The 18,844-nt window shown below is 55.8% G+C and overlaps 1 protein-coding gene across 1 annotated transcript; it reads left to right on the forward strand.

The window, feature by feature from the left end:
• Positions 1–2,416: 2,416 nt before the first annotated feature.
• Positions 2,417–17,778, forward strand: Kcnc3 (potassium voltage-gated channel subfamily C member 3). The gene is given in 8 exon segments (XM_034510343.2): positions 2,417–4,827; positions 8,241–9,348; positions 10,639–10,668; positions 11,417–11,611; positions 11,842–11,861; positions 11,863–11,969; positions 13,884–13,943; positions 14,921–17,778. Coding segments are annotated over 8 exon segments (2,565 nt in total). The 5' UTR covers positions 2,417–3,954; the 3' UTR covers positions 15,093–17,778.
• Positions 17,779–18,844: the final 1,066 nt, after the last annotated feature.

Raw genomic sequence — 18,844 nt, forward strand, 5'->3', positions numbered from 1 at the left:
CGGAAGGATATCATTTGGGTAACTCTCGGGAAGGGAAAATGAATGTTTGACCTCTGGAGTTAAGGAAGAGAGGGGATGGAAGAGAAGCATCCCATTCTGCAGGATGCGCGCCCGCGAGAGGTCTGGGAACAACAATCCCCATGAAACCTCTGGCCCCCATTGCCTGTAGTCAAAGGGCCGCACACCGCGGAGCATCACGGATTTTGTAGTCCTCTCCCTGTTGGCGTCCCGCTGGAGGCGGCCACAGCCACAACAAGCGTGGGAGGCGACCGGTCGCGATGACAGCGACAGGTGGCAGTGGGGATTACATCGGTAGAGGGTTTTCCAGTCCTTGTTCTAAAGAAAGAAGTCACCATCCTACGGACCTTGTGTGTCCTACCCTTTCCCTGGAGATTCCAAGGCCCCTGGGTCGGATATAAAGGCGGAGCTTGAAGACCCTGGGTTTTGGGGAGCAGGGGCTGTCCCTCCTCCGGTGGTGATGTCACAGCCTCCATCTGCAAGTCTCTCTCTGCCCAGAGGTATGGGGGCACGGTCACTCTTCCCCGGTGACTCTTCCCCCTGCTGCCAGATCCCTTCAGTCCCCTCCTCGCCTAAATTTGGGGTGAGTACGGGTAGGGGGCAAAGGCTCAAGCTCTGGGAACGGGAAGACAGACTACATCTAGGCTTGTGAGACAGGGAAAACGGGGCCAAGGATTGCAGCAGAAGAGCAGAAGGATCCCCCTAGACTTTGAGCTTGGGGGAGGACCAAGGTTCTTGTGTGTGGGAGGGGGAGTCTTTTTGTTTGTTTTGTATTATGTTTTTGAAGACACAGTTTCTCTGTCCTGGAACTCTGTAGACCAGACTGACCTCGAATTACGCCTATCTCTGCCTCCTGAGTGCAGGATTAAAGGCGTGCACCACCACAGTCTCGGGGTTGGGGGGTGGAGTCTTATGCTGTGAGTTCCCACAGTCTCCGATTTACTGAGACTTTTTCCTGGGTTTTGCACTGATGGAATGCGGGTAGAGGGCGGAGCATAAAGGAATCTTAGAAGTCCAAGAGGGGAAGACTGGTTCTTAGTGTCATGGCCTTGGGAATAGGGGAGGGGACAGTCAGAGGGATGACAGAGGGTGTCGGGGAAAGGATGAGGATGGATGAGGTGGACCAGGACTGAGAAAAGAGTTTCAAGAAAGGGCCAGATATCTTTCCTCCATCCCCCTCTCAGCCTTGATTCTGTCCTCCTCTGGATACCCTGTAACTGAACTTCATCCAGTCTCTGGAGGAAGGGAGGTGATTCTCTTGTGACCAACCCCTCTCCCTACACCCTGGTGAAGCATTGGGAGTGAGACACCCAAGTTTCCCAAGCCTCCATGAGTTTCAAACTTGCCTGCCTCTAGCCTCACAAGTCTTCTCTGTTTCCTCTCTCACCAGCCTCCACCTCACTTTCAACTTCTGATCTTTAGGGAAAAAACAAAACACGAATGTATTTGGTAACTGGATCCTGTGCGTGACTGCTGTTAAAAGCAGAAAGTCAGGGTGGAAGTGAGGTGTGAAAGGATTGCGATTTAGGTCCTAGTGCTAGTCCATACATCAGCCTCTAATGCATACTCCAACCCCGCCCTATCCCTGCAACCCTATCCCTAATTGACCTGGGACGCACACCCACTCCCTCACAGCAAGTTTCTCTGTGACATGCCAGCATTAGGAGTACACAGTGGGCAGTGAGTGCCTCTTTCTATTTTCTGCCCTGGTGGATCCATCAGAGTACTGAAGTCTCCAGAGGAGGGGGCTCCAGGGTCTGGGGAGGATGCACTCTTGGGTCTGCAGGACAGGCCCCATTTCTGCAACTTTCCCGTAAGTGTCACAGACTCAACTACTGCCAGGGGTTAGACTGAGAACCCAGAAACAGAGGAACTAAAAATCAAGAGCAGGAGACAGAGACCAAGGCAAGACTAAGACCAAGAGTCCCAGAGACAGAGAGGAATCAAGGCCCAGGGAGAGGGGAAGACAGAGACCCTGAGAGAAACAGAGGCCCAGGGAGGGGCGGGGAGAGGAAGCTGAGAATAGAGACTCAAAGTGAGAGGCAGAGACCCAGAGAGAGGGAGAGGGGCAGAGTCCCAGAGAAAGAGGCATAGACCCAGATGGGGAGGGTCAGTGACCTAGAGAGAGAAGGACTGAGACCCAAAGAGAAAGGAGAGATCCGCATAGAGGAACCAGATAATAACTAGAGTGGTGGGGACAGATAGGAGGACAGTCAGAGACAATCGAGAAAGGTGACAGACACACATTAGCGGGAACGGGTCTGGAGATGGGAATACGAACCCGCGTTGAGCCTGCAGAGGAAGGCGAGGAGCCAGCGATCGCCGCAGCCCGTGACCCGCCCTCTCCGTTTCCGCAGGCGCCTCCTCCCGCTGCAGCCCCCGCCGCAGCCACTGCACTCGCGCACTGCCAACCCTGCGCCTAGGACCGCCCAGAGGGCGGGGCCTACCCGCTCGGAGGTGTGCGGTCTCGGCTCTGGCTTCTCACTTTTCCCTCCATAACCCCGCCCCTTCCCAATGGTCCCGTCTGACCTCGTGGTTGAGAAGCTGTTGCCCGTGCACCCGGTGGCGCTCTACCCTGCATGCCTGATGCCCACTCCTTTACCCATCTCTTGGCCCTCCTGTCTGCAATCTTCGTTATCTAGGCCTCATTCCCTTTCTTCCACCAGCTGGCAGCCCCTCCCGTAAGACCCAGTGGACCATCCTCCCGGGTCTCTGACAATGAATCTCTCTATTCCAGCCTACCCCCATCCCCGTGTCCAGCAATGTGTCCTTCCCCTAACAGTTGCCTCATTTCCCGAACTCCATCCCACCAGCCTGGCGGCTTCTGGAGTTCTAAGTGCTCATTTTTAGCGTCCCACTTTGCCGTCCACTTACTAGTCGTCTTCCTCTGGACTACTGAAGATGTTTCCTGTAAGATCTAGACCCTGCCCATCTGCCTGTGTTTCTTTCCATTCATCCGAACTCTCTTCGCCCAGCCCCAGCCCCATCTAACGAAATCCAAGTTTGCTACTTCCAGTTGGACCTGGTGGTGCTCATCTGTCATCTCAGCTACTTGGGATGCTAAGACTGAAGCAGGAGGATAGCAAACCTAAGGGCCTCCCTGAACCCCACAACTTGCAGCCTCCGTCCCTCCCTAGCTTTCATCCAGACGTTCCCAGGCCTCTCCTTCCTTCCCTTACTATAGCGTCCCAGTATCTTCCGCTTCGACTGTCTCCTGTCAGTTTTTTTATTTAATCAAGTTCCAACTCCACCTCCAGTTCTCTTGTACCGCCCCCAACCCAGGTGAGACCCTCCCTCTCATTGTCCCGGTCCAATACAAACTGTTAATAACCTTTTGGACTCACTGCATTCAATCACTGTTACTTTCCCGTTCATTTGCCTTTTCAGTGCAGGTCCTGCCTGCCCGTGCTCTAGGAAATTTGTTTTCTTTTTATCAGCTTCTCTTGTTTGATCCCCCCGCCCCTCCCCGCAAAAGATTTGATAGGCCTTTTTTTTTTTTTTTTTTTTTTTTTTGAGGCAGAGTCTCATGCAGCCCAGGCTGGCCCCTATCTCACTTTGTAGCATGATCTTGAACGCCTGATCCCCTTGTCTCCACCGCACCTGGCTCTTTCCCATACCTGGCTCTGAGGTCTCCATTTTCGATGTGCTGCTGAGTTAGGCATTTTTAGGGTCCCTTTGACGCCCCGCCCTCTCCTAGGTAGGATCCAATCCCTGAGCTTTCTGTGCAACCCCACCTCCTCTAGCTAGGCTGGGTCCGAGTCTGCCTGGCCGTGGCCCCGCCTAGTCCCTCAGCCCAATCAGCTCGTGTCCTCCCTCCACCTGCCCAATCACACCCTCCCCATCCATTCATCACCTCCTCCTGTCCAATCACGTTTGCCTCTCTACCTGGGCCCCGCCCCCGAGACCCTGCCCCCTTCAGCCCCGCCTCCCTGTCCAATGTTCAGCTCAGTGTGCGTCTGGTCGTTCCGCGGGCGCCAGGGGACCGGCAAGCAGCAGCCTCAGCCGGCGCCAGCGCCGCAGCCGCCTGAGTCCTCACCGCCTCCTCTGCCTCCGCCGCCGCAGCAGCAGTGCGCTCAACCCGGCACCGCCGCCTCCCCGGCGGGTGCCCCGCTTTCCTACGGGCCTGGGGGCCGGCGCGCCGAGCCATGCCCCGGGCTGCCGGCGGTGGCCATGGGGCGGCACGGCGGCGGCGGCGGCGACAGCGGTAAGATCGTGATCAACGTGGGCGGCGTGCGCCATGAGACGTACCGCTCCACGTTGCGCACCCTGCCGGGGACCCGGCTGGCCGGGCTGACCGAGCCCGAGGCGGCCGCACGCTTTGACTACGACCCGGGCACGGACGAGTTCTTCTTCGACCGTCACCCGGGCGTCTTCGCCTACGTGCTCAACTACTACCGCACCGGCAAGCTGCACTGCCCGGCCGACGTGTGCGGGCCGCTCTTCGAGGAGGAGCTGGGCTTCTGGGGCATCGACGAGACGGACGTGGAGGCCTGCTGCTGGATGACCTACCGCCAGCACCGTGACGCCGAGGAGGCACTGGACTCATTCGAGGCCCCGGACTCCTCGGCCAACGCCAACGCCAACGCCGGAGGCACCCACGATGCGGGCCTGGACGACGAGGCGGGCGCAGGAGGCGGCGGCCTGGACGGGGCAGGCGGCGAGCTCAAGCGTCTGTGTTTTCAGGACGCGGGCGGAGGTGCCGGAGGACCTGCCGGGGGCGCGGGCGGCGCGGGCGGCACGTGGTGGAGACGCTGGCAGCCCCGTGTTTGGGCGCTTTTTGAGGACCCCTACTCGTCGCGGGCCGCCAGGGTGAGCGCGCTCTCCGAGCACTCATTATCCTAACCGCTGTTTCCATCCCAATGTCCCTCCACTTCCCAGTCTCCCCACTTCTCTGGAAGCCCTTCCTTTTTGCAGCTGGAATTCTCTGCGCTCCTTCCTGCAAACACACCCCTCTCTTTGGCCACCCTTCCAAGGACACCTCTCGAACCCCCAGCGTCTCTGGGACCTTCTAAACCCCAATTCGTTGCTCCTAGTCATCGTAGATTCTGGGGAACGGCTTCCTAGCCGAAAATCTAATTTCCCTGACAGTCCCACCCCGCCTTCCCCACACACCTTCTGAAACCTTTTGCAGTTCCCCCCCACCCCCAGTGGCCTCAGCCTCTCCAAAACTCCTCACTGTCCCTCGAACACTCCGGAAGACATTTACGTATCCACATCCTCGGTGTCCCAGGCCCCACCCACCTCCAGACCCTCTGAAGTTTCTTCTCCATGTGTCTCTCCTTGGAGTCCTCCCTCATTCTCCCTGGGCCCAACTCCTAGATCTGTTTTTCTCTCTAACTTTGGGCCTCCTGGTTGTGATCTGCTCTTAGCTCTCAAAGTTCAAGAAGATCCCCGCCCCCGAGGAACCTTCAGAGCCTTCTGAACCTCCAAACTACTGGTCCTATTCGGGACAGTTTTCCCACAACCTAGCTGAGTGTGTGTTGGGGGGCGAGTCTTCCTTCCTAAAATTCTTCACCCTCGTTACCAACCTCCTGCAAAGAACTTCCTCCCTCGAGTCCAGCAGAACCTACTTCTGTGTCTCCAGAAGGGCCCCATGTTATCTGTACCCTCTCCAGTACCCCTAGTATGTGTCCCCTCCACCCTGAATTGTCCACAGTTAGCAGTGTTTCCTTCCCTCCAACTGCACACCTGCCCTGTGCCTCTGGGATTAATTTCGCTTCCATCCCTCCTTCCCTGGTTACTTTCTCATTCTGCCAAGTGACTTTCAGAAGTTTGTGTCACCTCAAATCCAAGTCATCAGCCTAGAAATGTCTCAATTCCCACCCCATTCACTCCTGGGATAGCTCAATCCACAGGGTTCTCCTCTTCCAGCCTTGCTCCCCCAACCTCCATTTCTCAACACCCCCTACCATCACTCTTCTGCTTGCTTCCCCTGGTGTAAACCCAGAACCCTCCCCGGTCCTCCTCTCTTCTCCACCCTCTCCTTTCTTAGAAACCCCAGATTCCTTCAAAGATCTCTCCTGGAAAAGTTTGTAGGCTTCAGTAACTTCCCAGGCCTTATGAATACTCTCTTGAAAGCTCTGGCCATAGTTTTTCCCTCTTCTTAAACTTCCTTTGGGCCAGGAGACCCTGGAGCGAGATATGTGGGAATAGCTTGGGGGTAAGTTCAGGAAAAGAAGGGGCACTAGCAAAAGTGGGTAAGGGATAACTATTCTCCACTCGCCCCCGCCCCCCGCCGTGCCGCGTCCTGGGCCAGGAAGGACACGGACGCGGAGCCGCAGTGCCGCATTCGTGCTGCGGGGGGGAAGGGGGGAGGACAAGGCGGGGGGGGGGGACGGAGGCTTCACATAAAGTTTAGTCCCTGAGAAGCGCTGAATTGGCGACATTTGGGGTTGAGTTGGGAGGAAGGGGAAAGTAAGAGGGGCAGGAGGGACATGGCCCCAGATGCTCCTTTGGGCCTCCGAGCATCGCCTCCCCCACTCGATGGCCTGGGTAGTCCTTTATTCCTTTGACCCCATTGAAGGGTGCTGAAACAGAGATAGAGTCTTTGGGTGACGGTCAGATTAGGGATCGAGAGTGGCTACGAAGGTTACTCATTTATTTATTTGCACAGATTTTTTAAATTGTTTATCTATTTATTTATTTATTTATTTGAGTATCTGCTGTGTGCTGGTACTTTCCAACCTCCAGGTGGACCTTCTTGAAAGTTGAGATCCAAGCTCAGGATCCAGTCCTTCTGGCCCCGCTTTCTTTTCCTTCCCTTCTTACAGTGCCTTGGTACCCCTCCATGCCTTCTGCTTAAGGGTCACTCCAGGGGAAACCAACCTTGCACTTGTACACTGCAGTGGGTGCCCACCCTTCCTCGGGCCCCTGGGAGGGAAAGGGTTACGCAAGTTGTAGTATAGGTGGCCCCTAGCCAGGAAGCCTAAGCCATAGGCACTGCGGCTGCGCGCTGGCTTGCGGTGCTTTAGCCAGGAAGGAGTTAAGACGAGCAGGGCACTGCGGCTGCGCACTGCGGCTGGGGGAGCTGTCCGTGGTTCTGGCCGCCTCGCGCCCTCCTCCGGGCCGGGTCGGCCCGCCTCCACTGCAGTGCTGCAGGCTGCGGGTGGGGGAGGGGAGGCTCCGGGCATGCGCTCTGCAGAGGTCTCTGGCCTCTTCTCCACTGCGGAGAAATCAAGTCGGTGGTCTACACTAGTGACCACTCTCCCAGCCTACCCTAAGGCCCAGGGCCTACTCACCCCCCAGTTATTGGACTCTGGCTCATAGTCTAGGTCCCTGAATTTACCTCACCAGAACCATAACCCTTCTCCATCCACAAGGCTTTCTGTTCCTCATTCCCGTTCCCTCTCCTTAGCCTGAACCCAGTAAGATTTTCCCTCTAGAGCTTCCCCCACATCCTTGACCTGCCCCCTAGGTCTCTCTGTTTTCAATGTGATACTGACAATGAGGTCCTTAGATCCTAGCCATTCTCTGACCCCCCATCCTTGCCCCCACTAGCTGATCACCATACCCTAGTAACAGCTCGGATCTCACTGTGTTCTAGGCACTCAGCCAAGCACTGTTTTTGGAAGCAAGCCCTCTGTACACTCACCAAATCTTCATAACAATTCCATTAAAAAACAAAATTCAGATTCAGAAAGCTTAACCCTTGCTCCAGTTTGACCAATTCTAGCCCAGGTTTTTGAGCCCGGCTTAGTGGCCTGTTATCCCAGATACTTAGAAGGCTGAGTCAAGAAAACTGTAAGTTCAAAGCCAGCCTGGTTAAATTAAAGATGCTGTCTCAAAATAAAAGAAAGGGCTGGGAATGAATCTGGGGGCAAGTGCTTATCTACTTACATCACTGTTATGTCTAGTGTCCCTGTGTCCCCACCTGCCCTCTCCCTTCCTCAGCTCCAGGGTGAGTACCAAACCTCTGAGACAAGGGCAGTGTTGTATTCATCTCATCCCCACCTGCAAGTAGAATATTTGGATCCTTCTGGGGACCCCTGACACAGAACCCAGAAAGGGCTCTTTCCCTGGGTCACCGTGGCGAGCTCCTGCCCTGAGCCTCTGTTCCTGTCTCAGAACAGAATGCTAGAAGTAGCAGAAGCATTATGTGGGAACGCTTGGATTCTTGTAGGATTTGGGTCCTGAAGTGGGGAGCGCGAGGCCACCAGAAAGTTCTTTAGATTCCAGTGATACAAGCAAGTTAGTCACCCCGTTCTCTCTCCCGTCCCCTGCAGTATGTGGCCTTCGCCTCCCTGTTCTTTATCCTCATCTCCATCACCACCTTCTGCCTGGAGACACACGAGGGCTTCATCCACATCAGCAACAAGACGGTGACGCAGGCCTCCCCAATCCCTGGGGCTCCCCCGGAGAATATCACCAATGTGGAGGTGGAGACCGAACCGTTTTTGACCTACGTGGAAGGCGTGTGTGTGGTCTGGTTCACCTTTGAGTTTCTCATGCGGGTCACCTTCTGCCCGGATAAGGTGGAGTTTCTCAAAAGCAGTCTGAACATCATTGACTGCGTGGCCATCCTGCCCTTCTACTTGGAAGTGGGCCTGTCAGGTCTCAGCTCCAAAGCTGCCAAGGACGTGCTGGGCTTCCTGCGAGTCGTCCGCTTTGTTCGCATCCTTCGTATCTTCAAGCTGACCCGTCACTTCGTGGGGCTACGTGTGCTGGGCCACACGCTCCGGGCCAGCACCAACGAGTTCTTGTTACTCATTATCTTCCTGGCTCTGGGGGTTCTCATCTTTGCCACCATGATCTACTATGCTGAGCGCATCGGAGCCGACCCTGACGACATCCTGGGCTCCAACCACACCTACTTCAAAAACATCCCCATCGGCTTCTGGTGGGCTGTGGTTACCATGACCACCCTGGGCTATGGAGACATGTATCCCAAGACATGGTCGGGGATGCTGGTCGGGGCACTGTGTGCCCTGGCTGGTGTGCTGACCATTGCCATGCCCGTGCCCGTCATCGTGAACAATTTCGGCATGTACTATTCACTGGCTATGGCCAAGCAGAAATTGCCAAAGAAGAAAAACAAACATATCCCCAGGCCCCCGCAGCCTGGCTCACCCAACTACTGCAAGCCCGATCCCCCGCCTCCGCCCCCACCACACCCCCACCACGGCAGCGGTGGCATCAGCCCGCCTCCGCCCATCACCCCTCCTTCCATGGGGGTGACTGTGGCCGGGGCCTACCCACCTGGACCCCACACGCACCCCGGGCTGCTCAGGGGTGGTGCTGGGGGTCTGGGAATCATGGGGTTGCCTCCTCTGCCAGCCCCTGGCGAGCCCTGCCCACTGGCTCAAGAAGAGGTGATTGAAACCAACAGGGCAGGTGAGGCTGGGGCCAGGACTGGAGGTGTGGGGAGACCTGGGGGAAAGGTGGCAGGGCTGGAGGGGATGCAGGGGCAGGATTTCTCTTAGGTTCAGGCAGAGAATGGTGGGAAGTAACAGAGCAGAAAGGACAAATGGGTAGAGAGGAGGCCCAAGGAGCCACAGAAACAGGGTTCCATGTAGAAGAGTGTTTGTGAACATGGATTTCAGCCAGGCTGCTCTGAAAGACAGAAGCAGCATAGTGACGGTCTTTGGAGAAAGAGATTCAGAACCCCAGGTGTGATGGTGCATGCCTCCCATCCTTTGGAGGTATTTGGTACACCTCTTTTACTAGTGAGATTGAGGTAGGAGGATGAGGAGTTCGAGGCTAGCCTGTCTCAAAAATCATGGGAAAAAATAGAAAGAGAAAGAAAGAAAAGAAGTCAGGACGGAAAAGGGAGGGGAGAGAGAGAAGGGCTTGGTGGCACTCCCTGGTAGTTCCAACACTGGGGAGGCTGAAGCAGGAGGGTCAACACGTGTTTGAGGTTATCCTGAGCTACATACATACAAACAAAAAGTTTGAGTGGCCTCCTGGGTACTAGTTTTTAGGGACACTCCTAATTCTATTTGAGAAGGCAAAGGGAGAGGGGGAGGAAGAAAGGAGAGGATGGGAGCCAGGCACGGTGCTGTGCGCCTGTCATTCCAGGTCTGAGAGACAGACAGGGGGATCAGGAGTTCAAGGTCAGTCTACGCTACATGAGACCTTGTCTCAAAAAGAAAGGGGCTCAGTGTAAAACACAAGAAGTCTCGCATGAGTCCTAGGAAGGCTAGAGACAGACAGGCCTGGCTATCGTCACAGGTTGTGACTGCAGCTGATAATCCTGAGAGCCAGAGCTGGGGAAAGTAACAGTCACTTAAGAGAGGGAGACAGATGGAGTCAGGCTGCCGGGAGAATAGCGGTCAGGACCCACCTATGGGAAGGGAGAAACAGGCAAAGGCTAACACAAGAGGGTTCTGGCAGAAGAGTCAGGGTGCAGGAATGCCAGGCAGGGTCTGCAGAGGGCAGCAGGAGACACCAGGGATCCCAGAGAGTTCTTGCAAGAGAAGAAGCAGTCAGGACTGGTTGAGAACACCTGTTATCTCAGCATTTGAGAAGCTGAGGCACAAATCTGGTGAGTTCAGAGCTAGCCTGGACTATAGAGCAAGACTTTGAAGGAGACAGGCTAGGAAGAGGAGGGAGGAGAGGAGAAAGCAGGCAGTTGTGCCTTATTTCTTGGGTTGTATGTGTCCTGGGGGACTTTGTTTCTTGCAGGCAGTGACTTGGGTGTCCTGGAGGAAGGAGGTGAGTGCCTCCCCCCACCCCCGTCCCTGGCCTTAAGTAGGTCAAGAAAATGAGCTAGTCTGCCTGGCCCCCCATCTTGCTCCCTTAGCCACTGACCCGGTTTTCCAGCCATTAAAAATAGCTCAAGTCAGAGCCTAGGGGACCCCCACCTCACCCTCCCTCACCTGTCACCTTCCCAGCCCTTCCCCATCCTACCCATTGCAGCACCCCAGACTTGTCCCTAAGCAACCGCTTTGAAACCCGTGACATCCTCTCTGCCCGGCCAGTGCTCTGCACTGGAACACTGATTGTGCCCTGCACCCACCCTTTCTGGGGTTTTGTTGTTCTTTTTTTGGGGGGGGGAATAGGTTGGGGGTAGGGGATGGTATCTCACTATGTAGCCCAAGCTGGCCTCAATCTCGGAATCCTCCTGCCTCAGCTTCTTGATTGATGGGATGACAAGTGTACACTACCATGCCTGGTCTGAAGTAGCCCCAGCCACCACCGAGCACCGCACTCCACTCTCCTCTTCTGGACATTCACATACTCGCACTAGGTCTGACTATCCCTCGCTGGCACTCAGCTCTGCTCTTTACCCACCGTCCACACTCTCCATCACACTTGCCCTCCCTGCCTCTCAGCACCCCACCCCCCAAGCCATGGCACCAGCAACCTTGTACCCCATACTCCAGGATCAGTCAAATCTCCCTCTCCATCGCTGTCACTGTCCACCTTCAGCTTCTCTCCTCTCTGGCCTCTCACCTTGCAGTGGACCCTCGTCCCAATGGAGACCCTGCAGCAGCTGCACTGGCCCATGAGGACTGCCCCGCCATTGACCAGCCAGCCATGTCTCCAGAAGACAAGAGCCCGATCACTCCCGGAAGCCGGGGTCGCTACAGCCGGGATCGAGCTTGCTTCCTTGTCACAGACTATGCCCCTTCCCCGGATGGCTCCATCCGAAAAGGTGAGATGCCCTCCAGGGGCTCCCTAGAGACCCTTCCTCTCTCCCAGCCCGTGGGAGGGATGAGAGAGGGTGGGGGAGGTACTGGACTTCCCTCTATTCTCCCCCTCAGCCCCAAACCACCTTCTTCCCTATCCTCCCTCACCTTGAGCCCCAAGGTTCCTCACCTGTCTTTATTTCATCTCCATCTCCCCCACCCACCCTGACTCTCTGGCCTCTTCCCTCATCCCCAGCCACTGGTGCTCCCCCACTGCCCCCCCCATGCTGGCGTAAGCCAGGCCCCCCAAGCTTCTTGCCCGACCTCAACGCCAACGCAGCAGCCTGGATATCCCCCTAGTGGACGAGCCCCTTCCCCCCCAGGGTAAGTAGTTCCTCACCATGGCCCTCCTGACTCCCCTTCCTTCTGTACCTCCGACTAACCTCTCTGAGAACATGCTCTCCCACTGACCAAGACCCTCACCCATGGTGAACAGCTGCACCCAGTTCCTGACACTGACTCCTACTGTCACCCCAGGATCTGCCTAGCCTTTACACTCCAGAACTAACCCAGCCCCAACTCCCACCTCTGACTCACCCCATCCCCCACCCCACCTCTGACCCTGCCCTCACCTGTCTGTGTCCCTCTCTGGTTATTTTTTTATCCAGTCACCAAGGTGGGTTATGCACCTGGACACTCCTAAGTGCAGGATGGACTGAGGCTGGAGAGTTCTCCCTGATCCTAAGAGCAGGGTTCAACCTGAGCAGACTTAGTTCCCTGGGGGTTTCTGATGGCCAAGTAGAAAACAGTTCGACATATCAGAGGAGAGACTAGGAAAGTAGGGCCATGCCAGGGACTGGGAGATGGGATGAGAATCTAGGAACAAGAGGATAGGGTCCTAGCTGGGACCAGGTCTACGGAGATGAAAGGAAAGGATGAAGAGTCAGAGGTCAAGGGTCAGTCAAGGATAGTCAAAGCCAGGCATGGTGGTACACATCTCTAATCACACTTGGATGCTGGGGCAGGGGGATTGTGAGTCTGAAGCTAGCTGGGGCTAGCAAACAAGACCCTGCCATCCTGAATGTCTTATTTTAATCACTACACTCTGGGGTGATTTGTCACAATGCAGAGGCAGCTGTCCCACGGCCCCATGGTGAGGAGTAGGAAACTTTCCAGCAGGCTCAGGTTCTCTCTGAGTGTGGACAGGCCTGACTGTGGGTAGGCACCACCACCAACTCTGAAAGTGAAGTGAGAACTGGATGAGAAGGATTGATCAGGAAGGACAAAGGGACAAGTGCATTGGCTCAGAGGTTGAACAGACTGGGCCATAAATAAATAAATAAATAAATAAATAAGAGAGGCTGGCACGATAGAACTGGGGAAGGCCTTCAGAGACCATCAGCAGGGCCTCAGTGCTGAGTGAGGCCAACTTCTCCCAGTAAATGATAAGCAGACTGAAGGTGTGTGGTCTACTTCTAGAAACATCATAGCACCTTCTTCCAGAATAGAAACACACCAGCAGAATCCCAGCTCCCAGCCTAAGGGCATGCTATCCTCAGTCCCAGGACTTGGCAAGTCTCAGGAAAGGCTTAATGAAACCCCCATGCTCCAGAGACCTCAGGGAAGCAGACAGCTGTGACAACCTAGGGGCCTAGCCCAGAGGGTCCACATCCTTCCTCCACCCTCCCCCAGCCCTCCATGCCCATCTCATCACTCCTCCCCTCCCTCCTCCCATCTCACCCCTCCCCCTCGCTTGAACCTAGACCTCTACTCCTCACCCCTACCTTGAGGGGCTCCTGGTGGGATGGAGGGTAGAGTGGAGTAAGTGGGGGAAGGCCGGGGACCCCAGTTGGGTGGACGAGGCCCTTGCTTTTCTTGCATATGACACCAAAATCCATTCATTGAACTCAAATGATGGCAAGAGCTTATGGGGCTGACTGTTCTCTGCCCCAGTGTAATGTCCGTCCCCTGTCCCCATCTGTCACGTCCCCCCTTCACGCCCAAGGTCTTCCCTTCCTCCTGGCCTGTCCCCATTCACCCACCTCACACCGACCTCTTATTCCTGTACCCACCCCATCCCCCCTTGGCCCTCCCCTCTCCTAGCTGCCCCGGAAGCTCCTGCCATATTTGATGTCTCTGGCTGCCCCCATTTCACCGCTCCCATCACCCCCCGGAAAACACCAGAGAGGAGGAAGACATTCCGGCGTTTCTCCGTCCCCCCAACAGTGAGCCTGTGTTGGGGAGCCCCCCATCTGCCTCCCATCCCCCACCCTTGACTCTCTGTATTTCTGTCCCCAGCTCTTGTCACCGCCTGAGACCTCGCGAGACCCTCGGGTTCCCCCTGTCCCTTCCCCCCAGGTTAGCAACTGGGAATGGTGGGAGGGAGTGTTCTAGAGACACTGGGCTTCCATTCCCCTCCAGACTCTGCTGCAGTTTGAGTACCACCTCCCAGCCTGGGATGCCTAGAGTAACCATTCTAGCCCCTGGTATTGGCAGAGCCAAAACAAAAACCGAAAACGAAAAACCCCACCCACCCATACTGGTCCTGATATGGGATCCCATGGGCTGTGTGACCTTACTGCTTCCTGTCAACAGCAGACCCCATCCAATTTTGGAAACCTGTTTTATCCCATGTCCTGGACCCTTGAAAGATGTCCATGCTGAGTTAAATGACTCATGCCTCATAGTCCAAGGCTGCCTGCCTACTACTGAATTTGAACTCAGCCTGGGCTAAATATTGAATTTGAGACCAGCTTGGGCTACAGAGTGAGGTTGAGACCAGCCTAGGCTACATATTTGAGTCCAGCCTAAGCTATATAGGATGTTCTAGGCCAGCCCGGGCTACACAGTGAGTGAGCTCTTAGCACAAGGTCCCAAGAAATGAATCCCTTCCCCCATCCCTGCACCAGGCCCTCAGCTCCTTTCTGCGCAGCCCCCTCCACCAGCTGCTGCCTCCACCCCAGCCCCTGCCGCCCACCATCCCACCTCACCAACTGCTGCCTTTGGGCCTCAGACCAGGGGACCTTGGGGAGGGGGAGAAGAGGGGTGGGCATGGCTGGATGGGGAGGCTCAGTGGGAACCACCTGCCTCCTAATCCTGTCTCTCCCCTTCCCTGTGTCTGCACCTTTCTTGTGGATGCTGACTGACTCTCCGATTTCTTCACCTCTCTCCATCTCCTCGGCCCGCCCATCCCACCTATCTCTGTGTCTCTGGGCATCTCTCACCTCTCCATCCCTCTCTCTGCCTGTGTATCCCTGTTTGGGCTCTCTGTCTTATCCTCACCCTGGCTCCCATCCCCACGCCCCCTCCCACCCTTGTCTCTGCTCCTTCCCCAGGTTACGAGAAGTCCCGCAGCCTGAGCAGCATTGTGGGCCTGAGCGGGGTGTCCTTGCGCCTCGCGCCCCTCGCCACCCCCCCTGGCTCTCCCCGGGCCACGCGCCGAGCTCCCCCGACCCTGCCCTCCATCCTCTAGCGCTGTCCTCCCCTCTGTGGGGGGACTGGGGGTGACGGGAAGGTGAAAAGGAGCTGCGAGTAGGGGTGGGGAAAGGGTTCTTAAAAAAAATAGTCAATAATATGCAAAAGAGATGATGCCAGCAGACACCCCCGGGGCCTCTCACTCCCCATATACTAGAGAACCCAGGATACCAGGATAGAGGGGGCGGGGCTGGAGCCTGTACCCCCACAACTCCCTCCCATTCCCCCCCCCAAAAAAAAGCAAACCTCAGGTCTCCATGAGCCATAGGACACCCCTCCCATCAACTCCTGTAAATAACTAAAAGCTGATTCCATCTTGGGGCACCCACTCCAGTTTGCATGCCTCCCCGACCCCCTCTTCAGCAATAAGCCGCCAGGAGCTGCGTGCAGAGAGTTGGAGGGGAGGCTGCTGGGAGCCTCTGGGGTCGGGGCTAGCATTTTAGGGGTCTTCCTGGTCACCCCACCCCCCAAAGGGCAACCCACCCATCACCAATTGATTCAGGATAAACAAAACCCTCTAGGAACACAAAGGAAAAGGAAGACAGGTTAATCAGCCACAGCCCTGAGGAGCTCGGGGTGGGGGTGGGGTGGGGGTGTTCTGCCAGCTGCTCTTGGGCTTGGAGGACGCCAGCTGGTGCATTCCACCCACGCCCGCCTCCAGGGATCTGCTCCCTCTATTCGCTGCATGGACTTGGCCCTCCAGGCCCAGAACCCTCTACCCATTGCAGTCTCCACTCTATTCCAAGATGTGAGACTAGTACCCTAGACTTAAGGAGATAGAACCTGGCACCCTGCACTCCCATACCCCACGGACTCCGGCGCCCCACACTCCCCACCTCCATCACTCCATCCATCCCCCACTGGCCTGGACTGCACCACAGAGTTCTTCCACCCTTCCTTTGCACCCCAGCTCACTCCAGCCTTCAGGGTTCTGACAGTCCTCAAGACCCTGACATGCCTAGACACCCCAACCCCAGACAGTCTCAACCCCGACATCACATTCCTTTGTCCCCTGGCGCCTCTGACACAAGACCTTCCTGGACAAGCTTCTTCTGATTCCAGGGAGCTCCACCCCATTCCAGCATCGCTGTCTAGGCAGCCCCCTCCTCAACACCCCCCCCCATGGTGCCAAAACACACTTTCTAAATGGCCACCAGAGTTTCTCGGAGCGTGGGACTCCTGTTCCCTCTTCGCGTGCTGAAGTTTGCAAAGTGCACGGACGACCAAGTGTTTTAAACTTGTGTGTTCTTTGCAGGCTCGCACCCGGTGGTGCGTCCTGGCAGTGCAGCAGTTGGGTGTAGCCATTGAAAACAAGTCAAGGACAGGATGGGACCCGATGCTAAAAGCGCTTGCTTAATGTACTAAGGTCCCAGGGTTCAATCTCCAGCAACCCCTCTTGCCCGACTGGTGGGAAAAGAGGACACGCCCACCTCGACTAGGATCTCAGCCTGCCCTTCCCAGCTTCCTTGCCCACCATGTGCCACATTCTCGGGTGGAAAACTTTCTCAAATCTCATCTGGGCTCCAGGATGCTACCTCCCCCAAGCCCAGAGACCACACTGGTCCCAGAATCCTTAGCGAACTCCCCCTTTGGAGCTGGGTGGTCAGCAGAATTAGCAATCCCTTGTTCCCACTGCCTCAGGGAAACCTCCCGCTGTCACCAGAATTGTCGGTGGGGGTGTCCTTGGGCCCAATTCTTGATGCAACAATTCCTATGCAAGGGACATTTTGAGTCCCTCCCGCACCCCCGCCTTCCCTCGGGACCTTAAACCCTGGTGAGACAGGGGTTGAGGAGTGGGGTGGGATCTGGTAGGGGCAGGGCAAAGGGCTAGGGGACTCTAGACACCAGGGTATGGGGTGAGGACTCCTAATATTGCCAAAGGATTCAACTTATTTAAACAACCCCTATTAGCCCCCTGTCCCTCAAAAGAGATGAATGGGGGCGGGGAAAGGGGTAAGAGTCCTTTTTGAAGGGTACCAACCACTTCCCACTGTTTCCCCCTGCTCTCCAGTTCCCTACACATATCCAGCTTTTTAGTTAAGCATTTTTAAAAAGCTATAGTCATTATAAACGTCTACAAAACGTGATTTTTGCCCTTCCACATCTCCCAATTTACCAAACAGTGTGGGATTCGGGGAGGGAGAGCCAGGTCCTGGTCTCCCTTTTCCCCAAGGCCGCCAGGGTGCCTGCAACTGCACGCATGCGCTGCATGATGCGCCCCCCCCCCACATACACACGCATGCGTCGCGCACCCCTCCTGCGCTGGGGGGGGACGCACGGACTTGGGGGCGGGGCGATGGGGAGGAATGATTGGCAGAGGGGAAGGGGGTCTTTCTGAGCTCAATGGCTCCTCTCCTTCCCCCACACACTCACAGCAATAAGTTTCTCTACTTCTAGTGGGCGGACGGGCCTAGCCTGACCTGGCGCGGGAGGGGCTGGCCAAGGGGCGCTCTCAGGGATGGGGGCGGGTCCTGAGTCTGGGGGAGGGGAGGTCTGCAACTCTGGTGCTAATGGCGGGTCTTCCTGGCCCACCCGCAGGCAGGGAGGATGGAGTCGGCAGGCTCCTCCCCCAAGCCTCCCCCACGCCCACCCAGGGTGCATGAACCACCCACGCAGAAGCTGCCGCATGTCAACCCTCCCTCACACAAAGAAACAGTGTCATGCCCCTCCCCACCTGCCCTCCCACTCCCCAGCCCAATAAATGACTCCTTTTCATTTACAAGTGGCTTTTCTCGCTTGAGTTTGGGGTACACCGAGGGAGCTTCAAGTGTGGGTGGGAACTGGGTTATGTGGTACTGGCCTATCATCCCTCTCAAGAGGTTACGGTGAGGGTGGGGTGGGGAGAATGGTGAAAAAAGTAAAAAGGGGCTGAGAATAGTTTTCCAGAATCCCCCAGTGAGTCCGGCTCAGCAGTAGAAGAGTTTGAGGCAGGCTCTGGGTTCAACTTCCAGAGCTACAAAAATAAAACAACAAAAGTTACAAAGATGGCAGCGGTGCACTAAGGAGCTGGCTTGGTTGGTTAAGTAGTAGCATAAGTTCAATCCTAGAACCCAAGCAGAAGTTCAGCATGGCAGAGTGCATCTGTAATTAGTACTGAGAAGGTGGACGGAGATGTCTACCTATATCCCCTATATCCCAATTTAACCAATTGGCGAGACAAGTTTCGATGACAGAACCTGTCTCAAAAAAATCATTGGGGTGGGGGTGGGGGTGGGGGGAGGAGTCTAGAGAGATGGCTCGGCCGTTACGAGCCCTTGCTGTCCTGTAGAGGACTGGAGTTCTGTACCCAGTGCCCAGTAACTCCAGCCTCTGGGAACTGATCTGGCCTCCTTGGTTTATAACAAATGAACAGCCCTCTTAACTAAGATACAGGAGAGCACGAGTTTGTGCCCTGGAGCCCTAGGACACAGGGAGAGTGTGGGTATGCAGGGTGGATGTAAAAACTCTGTCTTTACTTGTGAATTACCAACCCTGAAGCCAGACTGTGTGTGGCTCCGATCCTGGTTCAGGCTTCCTGTGTCTGGAGGCTAAGCTCAGCCTGTGTGAGCCTGTTTCTGCTCCTCTGAAAGGGCTAGTAAGGTGTGTCTCACTCTCTGAGCAACGCTCAAGGAAGCTGAGGACACAATGGTTTGCCTAGCATACAGTAAGACACCTTTCTTCTTCTTTTTTTTTTTTTTTCATTTCTATTGTACTGTAAATACCCTGTTCCTAGGAAGGCTCTCACATATTACAGACGCTGAAGCAGTCCCTCAAGCTCTGGTTCCCAGTTAGGAACAAAGCCACGG

The sequence above is a fragment of the Arvicanthis niloticus genome, chromosome 1, assembly GCF_011762505.2.
Source record: "Arvicanthis niloticus isolate mArvNil1 chromosome 1, mArvNil1.pat.X, whole genome shotgun sequence".
Classification (NCBI taxonomy): domain Eukaryota; kingdom Metazoa; phylum Chordata; class Mammalia; order Rodentia; family Muridae; genus Arvicanthis; species Arvicanthis niloticus.